We start from the raw sequence: 16,986 nt of genomic DNA, 5'->3' as shown, positions 1-16,986 counted from the left end.
AGACAACATGGGTACAATTCCCACTCGATGAATGCATGAATGTGAATGAGTGGGAAAGTTTGTCTGTCTCTATATGATGCCTGTCATTTCACATAAAAAGGTATGTTGGAATCATAACTGGTCACTCGGCTTACACCCAGCATTATCATGTTGTCTAAAATCAGAACAGACGATCCAATCACATACATTCCAAAATATTTGCAATGAAAGGCTATTTTGTTCATTTTGTCTCAAAACTAAACTTTTTCCAATTTTTCTAAAAATCATGTTCTGAATGAAGTTATTTGGTCATTTGGGAGGACTGCCATACTTTGTTAGTGAGTGTGCCTTTTAAAATGTGCTCCTCACAGTATTTTCCTTTTAACGACTTAACTACCAAGTTTAGTATTGCTTCAGACATACCTGAACTCTCTTGGAATGTAGCAAAGAAGCCATCAAAATTCTTGTGACCATCAGACTCAAAATGAATGTGTAGACTGTTGCCCGTGCTCAGAATGGGAGCGGGTCTGTTGCTTCCACAAAACCGACCTATAACACGAGAGTTGATGCTGTCACCATCTCTGACCTCCACGAAGTCATAGCGACAAGAATGATGTACCTCCAAACTCAGCATCATAAACCTGTTGGCATCAAGATGAATACAATAAGAAAACAAACACAATCCAACACCCTAGCAACCGCCGTGATCGCACTCTCCCGCCTTATGCGAGCACCTGTGTTATCTGGCAGCGCTCCACCAGCTGCCACCGCAGTTGTGATGCTTCACAGCGCTCAGAAGGAAAACAGGCAATGCGCAGTCATGAATGACAGTAATTACTCTGACAGCTGCGGAAAGTGACTGGAACTGCTAATACATGCTTTGCTGATGTGAAAGGTGAGTCAAATGCGTGTTCCATTGTACTTGGCATAGTGCAATTTAATACTTAAATGTATTATATTGCTCATACATATGCAAGAATCTACTTATTTTTGTACTCTTCTTGTCGCAGCATCCATGTAGTGCCAACACATTTCTTTCTTAGGAAAACAATTTACAAACCTTGCATTGGGCTTTTGCTTTGGAAAGCTCAATGAATTTTATCACCCTTAACATTACAAGGATATTTATCATTAACACACCTTTTGCGCCTATTAACCCTGGAGAACCCACGGGGTCAAATTTGGCCCCTATAAATTCTGCTACTTAAATAAAAAAATACCTTTTTTTTTCTTTTCTTTTTTACAAATTTAACTTTAAAAGTCCAGAGTGACACTTCTGACCCCTAGATATTGCACTTACATGAGCCAGGGTGGTGGTGACAAGATGGCTGGCAACATGCTGTTTTGTTGAGCTGGAAATCAATCCAAACAAAACCATCTTCTCAGCAAACCATCAGATGGTAAAATTGTGTTTTTTTTGTTAATTTATTTCATATCATGTTGCAGAATGCCTAGGAGTATGTTTTATATATATATTTTTGATAAATTAGCAACTCTGAACTAGTTCAAAAAACAAGGGTTAAAAAAAACAAACATATAATTTGGTGTTCAGTGAACTTATAGCAGTCATTTAATGTATAATTCATACTTTTTCAAAGAAGAAAAGGGTTCTTGGGTTCTCCAGGGTTAAACAGAAAGTATGCACATATAAATACTTTTCCATTTGTGTGACTGATGATAATTACTGCTGATAAACAGCATGATGGCTCTAGCCTGGATAAACTTCTTAATTATGTCTGATCCGTAGCTGTTAAATGACTATAAAACTTCAACCATTAATTGGTTGGACGTTTATAAAAACATCAACTATTTTAGTACCAAGTCGGTGCCTTAACACACCAAGGGTGTATAAAAGATGCAAGTGATGTAGGAACGACATTAGAAGCCTTCAGAACTAATATTTATAATACATCCATCCATTTTCTATATCACTTGGGGCAAATGGTGAAGACTGACTTTTAATTCTTATATTATCTTCAAAGGAGAAGTCATTCTGTATTACTTTTGACATAGTTTAACCTTTAGATAAAAAAACATATCTTACAAGAAAGCATTCAATGACTACGCTTGCATGCCGTCAATAACCCTTTCAAACGACGAACGTTTACAATATTCGGGTTTTGAAAGGCCAAGTAATCTTATGCACATTTTTTAAAACCCCAATAAGACCCCTGCATTACAACTACCTAACCCGAATATTGGTCATACAAACGCGGATCGGCGTACCTCCTTTAAATTGAATTTTTTTTGTGTTTTGCGCATGCTCTATTCGGTCGCTAAATGAGCCGAAATTGAGTAGGTATTGATTTCTCTGCGGCGGTTTCACGTTATTTTCTGTCTCTACGGCGACAATGCCACAGTGTCTCACACGTCTGCATATGAGTCCATGCGTCTGGCATGCAACCCAGCGGAAATACAAGCAGAGGTAAACAAAAATGGTGAAACATGGCGACGCAGGACAGAACCACACTTTTGCAGCAAGGAGGAAAACGACTATTTAACAGTGTAGTGAGTGACATGAATATATTATATACTATATATGTCTTTGATTGACCGGAGAAAGTAAAAAGCGGAAATGACGTCTCTTTGTGTAAGGATGTTATCCATTTGTTGCGGTTTAGATTGCAATATGTATGTGGGAGTTATCTCAGTCTACTCACGCATGTAAGCAATTTATCTTGAATGTTTTAAAAACAAAAATTTAGCCTCAGACAGAATATTGACTGCCTGTAAATCATTCAGCTGGAAAGTATTTAAAGGGAGCAGGCCTGCTGCGTTATCCAAACCTTTAAACTTGCCATTCTTAATGACACATATTTCAAAAAGATCTGAGCTGAACAGACATTTGATATTTTGCCAGCGATTAATCACTATGACAGGTGGCCAATTCATATTCAAATGAATGCTTTCATGCCAGTCCAGGACAAGTCTTGATCTGTACTGTCATTTCATTATTATTATTATTTATTTTATGTCCTTTTATTCCACAGGGCTAATAACTGCAATCTTGTACAACACATAAAAATCCAGAGAGAGAAGTTATAATTGTCTAGTAAATAGATGGTTTCTGTGTGCTCCATAACAACAGAACGGCCTCCTTACCTGAGTTCTATTGTAAAGGGTTGGTCCACCTGTATGGTCCAGTCACACCTAGCGTTGTTGGGGTAGCTCTCCAGAACTAAGTGACCCTGACGTTTGCGGATCACTCCACCACACTCTAATACAACAGAAAGGGCTTACTGTATTTGGGCGCTTGCACAGAAAGTGGCTTGCAAATAAAATTTTACAAGCTTTTAATGAGGGACTAACTACTATGTTGGTCTATAGGCTGCACATGCATCTGATTTTAGCAGGACTCAGTATTGCCAAATTACAAGATTCCAAAGTTCTAATATACTTCACATAAATAAACCAAGGAGAATGTATCATACAACAAACATGAAGATGTTTTTTTCTTCTTTTTTAAAAAAATAATAAATAAAACACTGTTATTTTGTGTGGAACATTTTTATCCTGGTAAAGCTGTGGAGTCCAAATGTTACATATGAAATGGTTTTAAGTATCTTGATTTCTGACTGTCAAGAAGCCCTCCTGGGCATGGGCACTCTTCCAAGAGGGCATAGTCATGCCAGATGTCAGTATGGCCAAAGGGAAGGAAAAAGCATTTACTTCATGCCACAGAAATGTACATGCGTGTATAGTCATGTGTTCCTTAAGAAAATGATCTCACTTACTCATGCAGTCTCCACCAGACCATCCAGGACGACACTGAGCACAGTATTGGCCCCGGATGAAAAAGTCATCTTTAGGACCCCATGTCCCGTTGTTGCACCGCTTGCAGTTTTCAAAAATACTGCAACCTGAAAGAAACGTAGAATGGGACCAAAAGATGAACCTCAAACCCGCTATCATTCACAACCCACAACAGGGATTCACCAACGTGGTGCACACGGGCACAAGGTAGTCCGCAAGGAGCAAATGAGTGTTTTAAAAATGGCTCACCTGTGATGAGACAACATGCTCGAGGAATGTTGTGGAAATGATCATTCAAAATTGTAAACACTGACAGAGATTTTATGAAAATGAAGCGTTGTATATGATCTATTTCCTAATTACTGTGAGAAATCCTAAACATCATCAGTGTATTCACATGAATGAATATAATTGATTATTAATAATATTAGTCATTCTTTGCAGGGATAAAGAATATACTATATGCCTGTGAGTATTTATCTGCCTACATGGTATGTATACTGTTAGCGTTCAAATATATGTTGCATAACCAGTGATGACACCAATGTTATTTGTTAGCTTGTCTATGACATTTTGCATTGTTTGTTAGCATTATGCTAAAAAGAAAGGTACTTTTGTCACAACATGTAATTGTCTTTGCACTGATTAATTTGGCACTGAACTTTAACTAGTGGAAATTAACAGCTTGATACAAGGGTTATTATAGTTTTAGAATTTTCATTTTAGTTAGTTTTGATTTCTTTTGGAGTTTTGTTTTTTAAATTTAGTTAGTTTTAATTAGTTTTCAGGATGGTTCTGTTAGTTTTTATTAACTTTAGTTATTTAATAAATACTTAGCTTTAATTTAGTTTTAGTTAGTTTCAGTATTAGTTTTTGTTTTTTTATTTAAGAAAAAATGTGGATTACTTGTGCGCAATATTCAAAAGGCACAATGGTCAAAATAAATCTACTTAAAATCACATTTAAATCACATTTAATTATCCTCAATGGTTCATGCATTAAATTAATTACCAAAGACTAAAACAAAGGACCTTTTTGCTATAATTATTGGTAATTTTAGTTTCGTTTTTAAAAAGCCTTTTCGTTTTTATTTTGTTTCGTTAACAAATTTTTTTTTTTGAATTTTAGTTTTAGTTTTTTCATTAGTTTTTGTTAACTAAAATAACCTCGCTTGATACTTTTTTGGAAGACTTATTCACTATCAGTCAAATGTTGCCATTTGCAAAGTAAGTTCACTGCCACCATACAGCACCCATATCCTAAATTTTGTTGCTCTTAAGTCAAAGCAAAAAACTGGCTTAATAATGGGTCGGATCTCGAACAACTTGTAAGCCGTGCAAGGCGCCGTCGTACCACAATGTTCTATAGTCTTCTGTCACATTCTTTTATCATTTCCTGCTAATAATTTTGTGAGTGCGTGTGTGTGTGTGTGTGTGGGGGGGGGGGGGGGGTAGTCAACTCAAAATTGGGAAGGGAATGAATCATGTCGGGCATACAGTATCCTTGGAAAAACACATTTTGAGTCTACAATGCTATTTGATGTCCTCATCAAAATGGCATACATAGCTTCTTCCTTAGCGCATGCCTCCCCCTCCCACACAGCATCTGCTTGTTCTGCTGGGCCTCCATCCTCGTAATGCAGATTCACTACATTTCCTTTACGTACATGAACTCTGCTAAACTCATTACGCTCATCTTTCACTGCAAAAGGATGCTGAAACATTTTTACACCTTTAGTTTCCTGAGCGAACGGATTTTCACTTAAGTGGCTGCTTGGTCAAATGGAGGGGGAGGAAGGCAAAGTATGACAGGTATGAATTTGAACACATGGTCAATTATGACTGTACACAGCCCCTTTGAGTGCATTTAGTGCTTTACAGCCGAACACAAGGTACTTGTATCCATTTTAATTCTCAACATCTGTTTTTTCTCTATAAAAGCACATTCATTCTGTGTAGAAAACATGACATTCTTCTGAAGGAAAATGGCATTTCAGAAAACAACTGACTTAGCAGCAAACTGAATATGTGTGCTGAAATGGCCAGTACTGTACAGTATTGCCAGCACAAAATTATGTATAGCTCCTGCAAGAACAAACATAAACAGCTTGAGTCACATTAAAACAGTCTTGATTCACAAGAGATGTTTGGATGTAAGGTTGGCCTGGAAACAAATAAGATCAGACATAATTAAACTGTTTTCCAGGTTTTCCATCACACCTATTTGTCTCCCTGCAGTGTAAAAGCCAAAGGAGGCAGACAGCTCTTGGTGTTGTGCCAAATACATGGCAGGCAGGACTGACTAAAATCAACATAGCGTCACAATCTCCTATTTTCTTGTCTAAAAGCATGCCACTCATGTGTCAAACAGCACATTCACATGATGAATTGGCTCTTGTCGCCAGCGAATATGTTGCGTAATCCACATATTACAAAAAAAAAGTAAAATAGTCGTTTGGGGATATTTTACAAAGAGGGCCGCAAAGTTGTTGTTTTTTAAACTATGTGGCCAGAGTTGGATTAGCCAATATGGGACAGTTGGGGTACATTCGACAATCTCCACTATATGAATACAACATTAATTTCTCAATGAGAGGCTTGGCATGGTTGCTTCTGGAGCTGGAACCTTGATTGTGGGCCAGGCTCTTTCTAGGAACCAACATAAGTGACGTCTGACTGTTTTGTTCTTCGGGATGAATGGACAATAAATCCCACTCTGACACTCACAACATCTTGTTGAAATTCTACCCAGAAGAATGGAAGCGGTATTAGCTTCCATTTTCAGTTCCTGTAGGAGTAGCAGCCAGCTGTCTCAATTTGTTTTAGTATCATAGACTGGCTCTGTATGGCTCCTGATTATACCACAGATGGGAAGGAAAGCCATGTCTATTATTTCAACGACACACAAGTCAGGAAGTACCTTTTCTTGTCACAACGGGGAGGACAAATGAAGATTATGAGCTAAAACTTTGAAGGCTGTAGCTGCAAGCCGATATAAAGTTATAAAGAAACTCTTATAAAGAAACAACCATCCACACTCACATTCACACATAAGGTCATTTTAAAGTATTCCATGTAAAGTGTCTTATTTTTGTGCCCAGCACAAGTCTAGTACAAAGCAGCAATTTAATTGTGCATATGGGTGGAGTTTTCTTTCTGTTGGTATTTTGCCAGACTAGCACAGAAAAAATTTAGATTTAAATTTGAAGACAGCTGACTTGATTCCCCACCAATCGAAGCGACATGTGATGCCATGGTGGAATTTTATTTTATTTTTTTGGTATCCTTACAAGAAAAGGGTGTAATTGCACATCCACTACAGTAGATGGCAGTGCAGTTTGCAAGGAATATGAGTTATTCTGCAGATGTGTACTTACAACACTTTAATAGACAAATGATACTATTCATAGCCAAGGCGGACATTTGGGGGTGTGAAATATTTTCACATTTTCAATTTGGGGGCAACAAAAAATTATTGAGAAGCACAGAATTAAAGGAATTGCAAGAAGATCGCGATTGTGAGATTGTGTATGACAACCACCCCTGCTCCAACCAACCACCACCACCCATAATTGTGCTGCGCGGTCAGTGGTGTGCAATGAGAAATATTTTTAAGATGATAATGATAATAATTCATTCAATTAATCGATTTCTAGAATGAGTCAGGGGGATTATCCCATGCGGCTGTCACAGTGACATCCACAACAGTCTACCTGTGCCTTGATCAAATCCACCAAAATGGATTACACCACCACTTAGACATGACTTTAGCGAGTTTAAAATCTAGCTTACTTTTTTTATTTCCAAATAATTGCCAGATCCATAGTGTATGGATGCCTGTCTAAATAAAATAAAATAGGGTTATACATGTTTTTGAAATGAGGGAGGAAGCTGGACAATCTGCAGAAAACCAGCAATCATGGAAAGTACATGCAAAATTGGATAATGACATATTTGTCTAATAAATCTTTCTAAAATTAGCTGACTTGATACTGGGCATGAAGTTAAACAATTAATTGTTTATTTGCAGTAAAATTGAATTGAGAACATGTTGGCAAATGCCAAAATGCTAACATTACACATTTGTGCCAGTTGTCTGGCAGCTACAGTTAAAGTTGTACCTGGATGGATGATGCAGGGGTCACACTCATTGAGGGCGTTGCGGCAGCAGGGCACAGCGTAGCCCACCGACGTCCCCTGCAGGGGGCATTTGCAGCGGATCACATCATACTCGCAACATCCCCTGCACATGACGTTCCACTCCGGACCTGGGCAGTGGTTGTACAAATACCTGTAATCTAAATAAGATAATACAGTACTTTAGACCAACAAGCCTTATTTTAAACCACAAGGAATTCATTTACCAACAAAAATAGAGAGGACGGTAAATGTGGTTGAAAAGTAAGGAGGATGTCAAATGTGATATTTGCATGAGCAGACTTGACTTCAATGTCCACAGAGGGCTGCTGTGTTTATGCGAGTGGCTGCCTACTGGCCTCTGGCTTTTTCCACAGCTATGAGGCCTCAAGCTACTCTTTGGAGTTAGCACGTCTGTGCGTTTGCATGCTGTGAAGAACATCAAACATCATGCAAGCTGCTATAATATGAAAGTCACCACGACTGATATTAGACAGCATTCTTGGTCCTTTGAGCATTTTTGTGTGGTTATGTAAAGGTTTTGTGTTTAATTTGGGAAAGAGACAGGGTAATGTCCTTGTGGTAGAAGGAGAATTAACAGATGCCGCACTTTAAACTTGGCACAGTGTTCTTCCAACAGTTAGCTCATCCTTTTAATTCCTATATTACACGTCATTTGTATATTAAAAACAGACAAAGTCACTTCAAATGCTATTAATGTTTCCTAATTTGATCAAACTTTTTTTTTTTTTTTTTAAATAACTTGACTTGCCTTGACTTTACACAGTGCTTAAAAAGTGCATTTTAAATGTACACTACTAAAATGAGTAGGGATGTTCGATACTACTTTTTTTAGACTGCTACGATACTTAAATCTTCAGTACTCACCGATACCAAGTGCCAATACCAATCGTAAATAATATTTCCCCCAAAACAATGACAGATATATTTTTTAAAAGACCTATATATCCTACTTATAGCAAATTTCTTTAAAATTGCTTGATTTAAATTAATGACTTTTTTATGTCTGTGAAATGTGTCCTGGTATCGGCCTGATGCAGATACTTGGCATCTTCCGCTATTCTTCCTCCATAACCAAAGGTACAACGCATTTGATATCAATCAACTAGAATTGGGCCAGTGTATTTCCAGAAGGTTAATTTCACTGCAGGTTTTCAAATGGCAGATTTTCTGCTCCACAAAGCTGCTTGGAGCTTTATGCTGTTTTATTTTATACTGCGAGTTGCTGAAGTCAGTTTTTTTATTTGACAACGTGGGTTTGGTTGAATTTGTGCTTTAACCTTGACAGCTCCACCAGTTTCTGACTGCAGTACATTTGTCTGCGGTCTCAAGAATACATGATTGATCATACACACCAGGCCCTTCACACACGCACTCACACTATTCAGACTGTCATACCAGCCACTAGTTGTAGGTTCTTGTTGTGGCAACAAATATAAACTCACAGACACATCAATTTTATTTTTGTATACTGTCGTCCTTGTGTTGTCTCATTATATTTCGCATTGTCTGACTAAAAAGATCATCTTACACTTCATGTCCAGACGGTCATCCTTTGGGGATTTCCATGTTGGAACCACAGACATGCACTGTAAGGGCGGACAAGGCTTGTTTATAGAAAAGTTGACCAGACAAAACAAAATAGCATCCAACACAAATAAATCTTTTTTTTTTTTGTGGTCATTTAAAACATAACACATTTGCACTCTTCTTCTGGATAACTAAAATACTTCAACCTGCCTTGCAACTTCTACCTGGCATGTGACCCCAAAATGGAATAAGTGATGTATCGAGGAACCGTCTGTGCACAAGGACACCATTAACATTCATCTGCTTTCACTCACAATAAAAAAAATGGTTGCTACCAAATACACTTCAGTTGACTGATGTTTTGTATCTTGCCCATCAATTGTACACCGTGGATTAAACGCATCATCAAGCGAGTTACTGGCGAATGTCACCATTCACTCTGTTTACTGTGACCTCTAACCAGCAGCAATGGCTTCCAGCACAGAATGAAAAACTTATTTAAAAGGTGTGATGACTGCCATATGGTGATCTGAGGGGGGCGGGTCTGAGATGGAGGATGCAGACACCATCTCTCATGAGAACACTTTGCTTCCTCCCTACTCGGTAAAGGACACTGGACCATGGGAGTTGAAAACCTGAAATATTGGACATGAACATGAAAAGACCTCAGTTAGGCTGGTAATGACATTAGACGGGATGGTGCTGTATCTCTAGAGAGCTGACCCGCGGTTGCCTTCAATGAAACCCTGCTTCAGGTTGAAAATGTCACATTTTTACTTTATTATATTGATGTGCTAAGCAGGATCACATTAAATTATTAATGTATTTTGCAAAAATGTATGAAAAAGTAAATCAAGGAACTTCCCCAGAATGTAAAAAGAAAATTCCAACATCTGAGGTCCACGTTATGTCATTCTGCATTAATCAATGTAGAATATTAATTAATAAGTGACAAACACAAACAAGCAAATTTCCACTTTGGTCAAGGTTTTTCTTTTTCTTTTTGCCATTTGGCTTACAATTGAAACATTCCTCCCACCCCACAAAGCAAATAGCCTTTCCTTTCCGTGTAATCCGAACATTTACGTCATTCTCCATGAATCAGAAAGCAGTCTGCCAATTTACATAGGAAAAGACAACCAAACTCAACATGGGGGTCTACTGAGTTCTGAGTTTTGAAAGTTATTTAAAACAAAACACACCACTGATGCAAAAAGAAAATGACATTAAGTTCCAGATTTTAGTGAACTTTATTACAATTCCTTCCTTTACATTTGTAATGTAATAAAAGCCAACAGTTGAGCTGCATGCCTAAGGCTATTCTACTGCTAACGTCAGACAACTAGCTATGCTGTCAATTATCAGGGGGGCCAACAGAAGATATTCTGATCTTTGGCAAACATTCAAACTGTCAATTCGTTTGTTGTTTTTAGGTGAATAATTATGCGATTCAACGACTGTGCCTCACGTATCCCAAATTCAGAATGATGTGGGAGTCAAAGAGAGTAAGGCACACCTGAGCTCCAATAAACACATTCAATTTGACATTCACATTTGTTCATGGTCAAATGTGGGGGGTTCTTCAAGTAAAACGTATTCTTCATGTTAATTAGACTTAATTAACTTTACTTGAGGATGATAATGGTGGCACTTAATCACCAAACCATGACAGTTTGATTCTAAAACTCCAAAAGTTGTATGAGGTGTATAATTTTCGGTGAAAAAAAATGATACTGAAAAGTACCGGTAGGCTTTACACGATCAGGATTTTTGGGACTGATCGCCGATCAGTGAGTTAAAAAAACAAAACAAAACAAACAAATCTTGACCCAGTTGATCTGATCAGTCTTTGGTCTGCTGAAAACTTGTTATTAAAGAGATCCAAATAAAATGCTATACTGAACTATTGGTAACCATCCGTTATAACTAGTTAATAGATCATTAGTAAACTGTTAATTAATAAATTAATGACTTAATAACAGTTTGTAAAGGATTTAAAGTGGTACCTATATATAGTTAATATATCATCAAAAACTATTAATAAGTTATAAATGACTTGTTAACTGTATGTTTACGATATATTCCCGTGCTTTATAAATTAGTAACTATCATAAGCAAACTATTAGTAAATTACCTACTAATGGCTTGCTAAGTATTAGTTAATAGTTTACATATGTAATTGGGACGTTATTCTAAAGTTGCAACTAACTTTATAATAACGTCCCAATAACATACTGCATACAAACTATTATCTGATAATTAGCAAGTCATTAGTAAGTAATTTACTAATAGCTTGTACATGATCTATTACTAATTGTTAAGACATAATTATAAATCATCAACATACAGTTAATTTCTCATTTATAACTCATTTACCAACAGTTTATTAATGATATATTAACTATTTATAGGCATCATTATAAATGACTAAAATTTTAACAAGCACTTAACAAGTCATTAATAACTGATTAATAAACAGTTTACAGTTCATAACTACTAACTAGTTATATTGGAAAGTGTTACCGGAATATTATTAAATAAGCTATCAAAGAACATGATGACGCCGCCCAAAGTCGGCCTAATAGGAACAGCATGCATCCCTAATAAGGACATGATAGATATTTTTTTTTTTTAAATGGCTGGATTTATATAAGAAGAAGCCGTTCTATGGGAAAGTAGAAACATGATCATTATCTTCTGCCTCCTCTGAGTGTGAAAGAAGAGCAATATTTACACACAGTAAAATAGTATTATTTTGGGATGCACGTTGCATTATTAATGGACCATCACTGTTTCTTTTTGTGGTTTTCTTATTTGGTTTCTTTGCAGAGATTTTTTTATTACTGATCAGTCACTTTAAGGCAGAATGTATTTTCTTAAGTTGCAGTGAAGTCCCAATTTCTTGTCAAGAATTGAATATGGAGTTTGCATGGTCTCCAACGCTACTAGAAGGCTAGCACAAGTAGTTATTATGGTCGTTTCCACTTCAACTTGAATGCAGATTGTGTGTGTTGCTGTGGCTTTTGGAAATGGGAAGTGGTGTTTGCTTTTTTTTCCCCTCCAGATTTTGGAGACTCTTTAGAAGCATGTGAAAAAGCCATACTGGAGAAATAACACTCATTGTTAAACTCTCCAACGCCTGGTGGAGACCTCCATGTGCTACATGACAGATGTTAGCGTCTATCGCTCAGCTGCACACCTTTGATGTAAATGCAGACGTTGACATCATTGCTGACACAGCCAGAGAAGTTCTCATGGAAATTACAAACGTTGCTCCATGGATCAGCACAGTTTGACCCCTAATGCAGTAAGTCTAGACAAAAGATCAAACAGTCAACGTGCTGCAGATTTTGAAGTTAGCAACCTAACGATTCAATCTGAAGTCAAGAGTTTGTTTGTGCTGTTTCAATAATTGACTTTAACATCAGATGACATTTAGGGAAAATAGCTGCATTAAGACTCACAGTACGCAAATTTGCATAATTCAATGTTGATACCCAAATGTTATCAGAAATGCATCTGTGCATCCAACCATCTGTGGCATTCGCACATGATATCAATCATTGACATTTTCTTGCTCACCGCTTGAATCAACGTGTCTTATTTTGCATATTTTACAAAATTATAGTTATTTCAGACAGCCTAAAGTAAAAGACGATATATTTTTTAACAAGAAAATTGTTATCTCTCACACATAAACTACCATTACATATTGATATACTGTCAAGTGTATCCATACAAATATTTTTTTTTAAATATTAAGTGCAAATGCAGTGTAAATCTTACTATTATGAATCTACTGCCAGCATCTATAATGTGAGATGTGGAATTAGAACCCAAACACAGGTAAGACACTTGAGTTGGCAAACATAATATAAAAAAATATAAAAAATGCAAACAACAACTGAGAGAAGAGCTGGATTCAGATGGCCTCTAGGAAAACACTTGACGGAGAAACCTCAATAGAGGGAACAGGGCTGAATGCATGGAAGCAACCCCGAACACATGGAAGTACAACTTGCATGGAAAAGTAGTAAAAGGAAACCTCAACATGCTGAGAGAAAACCTCGGCTAAGGAACCTCAATATAATGACAAAAGAGTCATTCAGTAATTCTCGCTAGGGCAATGCACAATTCTATACGAAAGAATAAAGGCTTATATGACAAAATAAGAGTCGCAAATACAGTACCTAAAACATAGGACCGAAGAGTGGCCGCATCGCAACTGACAACTTCACCATCACAAGAGACAAATGGGAAGCTGAGAAGCATAATGACCCCACGAATGAGAGCATTTATATTGAGCAAAAACTTGTACAAAACCTCCTTGTCAAGTAAATGACATTACACAGTCATATTATACAGTATATATACACAATTAAACAATTTTTTCAAGGCAAAATCTTGGTTATTTTAACCATGACATACTGTGGAAAGTTTCAAATGTGCGTATGTGTTCCCTTTGCATAGTCTCCACAGCAGCTGCCCGGTATTTTGAGGTCAGTGTGATTTAGCTAGCATGGAACAAGGAAACTCCCGGGGGAGCATTGTGGGCAGTGCAGATCTGAGTGTGGGCTTATCCCACCGCTCATCCTGTACATCGCTCTAATGAACTTCCTTTGTTAAAAGAAAAAACAAAACAAAAAAACACTAAGTGTAATATTATTTTATTATCCATTTCGACATTTAAAAAAAAGGTACAACATAGGAGTGCATGCTGCCTGTAATTGACATTTCTCTGTTCTCAAACACATTGACCTTTGTCGTGTTTTAGCTCTGTTGATCCTAACACACCAGATCAGGTAAGGACACAACAATAAAGATGCTCCACTGAAAGGATTAATCATCAGATAATTACACACTATTATGCAACAAACCATCTCCAGAATGACTCAGCTGACAACACAGAATGAAAGAAGGAACGCTTCTAATCACTGCCAGTCAGCACAGACAAGTTCACTGGCCAACACGACTTTATTGTGTTTTGACTACTTGGAGTTTTGCAAAGTGGAGTCGGAGGGCAGGGGAGATTTTGGCGCACGCATCACTGCAGTCAGCATGATCGATTCGAACTTTGCTTGCCGCGTCCTGTTGAAGTCATTAAGGGCAACTACAGCAGAGACTATTTCAAGTGCTTCTGCTCCAGAGAAATTGTTGCACACAAAAGGAATACCAAGCCTAAATAGTTATTTTAAGAAACAAATTACATACAAAGGAATGTGCTGTAACAGCACTTTTATTAAATTATGACTATGTAAGACCAGATAAACAATCTCACATAACATACTGTGTCCTTATTACAATAGATAACAAAAACATATGTGTTAATAAAAGTGCCATAAATCTTATTGAAGACTTTCATTTTTCAGTCCTGCTTTTGTGCTATTAACGGATTTAAAGAAAGACTGGATCAAGACAAAGATGTTTTGAGAACAAACACAACAGAGAGAAAGGGGTGAACTATACAAGTAAACTTGGTCTCTTACTGTTGGGCCAGGAGCTCCCCTGAGGTACGAAGATAAAGATGAGGAGGTAAATGAGAAGGAACCAGCCTGCCCTCCCACTGATAATTGCACTGGTCCCGGGAATTGCGTGGGAGCCCCCATCGGTCTGCCCCAGCTGCAGTCCAGGTTCCGCAGACAGCATGCTGCAGTCTGGAACTCTGTTTACTTTCTGATCTCAGCTGACATCACCATCTCAAACTCTTTCAATGTTTCCCGCCCCTCTTTCTAATTCTCTCTCTCTCTTGCTCTCTCTCTCTCTCGCTCTCTTTCTAATTCTTTCTCTCGCTCTCTTTCTAATTCTCATTCTTGCTCTCTTTCTCTCTCTCTCTCTCTCTCTCTCTCTCTCTCTCTCTCATTATCCTTGGTTTCAAGTTACAGTCCGGTCTCACAGTGGTCTCCACTCCTTCCACACCGACTGACAAGCATTACTCTTGAATGAACGCAGCCCCTAACCTTTATGCAAAACTCATTGTGTCTGACATTCTCTTACTCACTCACACACACACACAAACACACTCACTCACACGTCTTGGGCTTACATTTCTAGTGGGGCCAACTCATTGACATAATGCATAGCCGCTTCTCCTTACCCCGACCATCAAAAATGATTGCCTACCCCTAATCCTTACCCTAACCTCAACCATGACCCAATTCAAACCTAAACTCTAAAACCAAGTCTTGACCCTCAAAAAGAGGTCTAAAATGGCCCCGCATGGACGGGTGGGCCCCACAACTCGGTGAAATCCTGAAATGATGACCCCACTATGTGACAAAAACAAGACCACACACACACACAATGAAGCTAAGCAAACAACTGCTATGTACTGTAAAACAAATGATGTGATGGAATTCATGTCTGGTGGACTACTCAAGTGTTCTCCAAAAACTTAACGTGAGTGTAATTAAATTTCTTCAAGGGTCTGATCCTGAAAACAGTTGTAAGACCGCAGCATTTTTCACAAGTTAACATTTAGTTAGCAATTTTCGCAATGTACAAACAATGGCAACTATACATTGGAATGCGCTTAGGTTCATATTGCTGGCGTTGGGCCAAAGCCACATAAGTCACAATTTTTTTTAAGTCAATATTTTTTTTCAAAAATCAATACTATTGGTAATTCCAAACGTGTGGGTGTTATTTTTACAAATTATTTTCCAAACTAAAGTGTTGATAATGGATGCAAAGTTAATGGTTGAACAAACATGCCAGTTTGGGGGTCTCCTAAGAAGTGACTATTTTGGCAGTACAAAGTTTCGGCCCACTGCCAGCAATATATCTAAGCAAAGATATAAGAGCTACAATGGTATGACATGTCCAATGTATGGAATAAAGAAAAGAAAAAAAAAGAACACAGGGGACTGTGTGGGATAGTCATGTATCGATCAAACCCCCGTTTAGAGAGGAAAAACTCCTGGATCCAACCCTGCTTTTGAACTGGCCACCAGACTCCTTGCAAATTGTACAATTGGTGAAAGAAATCATGCAAATATTCAAGAATGAACAACTAAAAATATTTTTGGACTAACTGCTAAAGAAGCTTGTAGATTTCTGTAAGAAGCTTGTAAAAATGTGTAAAAAACATCCGTTTATCGCCTGGGGCACCCCCCACCCTTGTCTTTGAAATTGATATGATTAATTAGAAATAAAAGGTTTATTGTTAAATAAGTAAGGAAGTTGTAATTGGAATAGTCTGATGATTAAATTTCAATTCCTTTTGGTAAATATTCTTGCCAATTTCGTACTGCACATTCATGTATTCATCCATCCATGTTTTCATCCTCACTAGGGTGTGCTGGAGCTCACCCCAGTAGACTTTGGGCCAGAAGTGAGGTACATCCTGGACTGGTTACATTCCTTTAGTAAAATTCAATTCATTAAGATCTTGGTCTTCGGAAGATTATGGATTGTTTGTTGATCATTGTCTCTCTCTGAGGTCATTGTTTGAGTCAGCGGTGTCATGGAAACACGCCCATGATTGCTACTGACAAGGCCCTGGTGTGTTTAATCAGCCTTTTGGAGGCAGCCCAAATTGTCCGAGGAGAGGGGTTGGAATAGAATTGTT

The 16,986-nt window shown here is 37.7% G+C and overlaps 1 protein-coding gene across 1 annotated transcript in view; it reads right to left on the bottom strand.

Annotated features, from left to right (window-relative positions):
• pamr1b (peptidase domain containing associated with muscle regeneration 1b) overlaps positions 1-16,986 on the bottom strand; it is a 45,897-nt gene that overhangs the window by 13,512 nt on the left and 15,399 nt on the right. Inside the window, exons 2-5 of the mRNA XM_077569283.1 lie at positions 7,853-8,029; positions 3,714-3,839; positions 3,082-3,196; positions 403-620 (exon numbers count right to left, since the gene is read on the bottom strand). Of these exons, the coding sequence (XP_077425409.1) occupies positions 403-620; positions 3,082-3,196; positions 3,714-3,839; positions 7,853-7,982 (589 nt within the window). The 5' untranslated portion in view covers positions 7,983-8,029. The remainder of the gene's footprint in view (positions 1-402; positions 621-3,081; positions 3,197-3,713; positions 3,840-7,852; positions 8,030-16,986) is intronic.

This window comes from Vanacampus margaritifer, chromosome 6 (assembly GCF_051991255.1).
Source record: "Vanacampus margaritifer isolate UIUO_Vmar chromosome 6, RoL_Vmar_1.0, whole genome shotgun sequence".
Lineage (NCBI taxonomy): Eukaryota > Metazoa > Chordata > Actinopteri > Syngnathiformes > Syngnathidae > Vanacampus > Vanacampus margaritifer.
The sequence above is the reverse complement of the archived record's forward strand: the minus strand, read 5'-3'. Positions and strand labels throughout refer to the sequence as shown.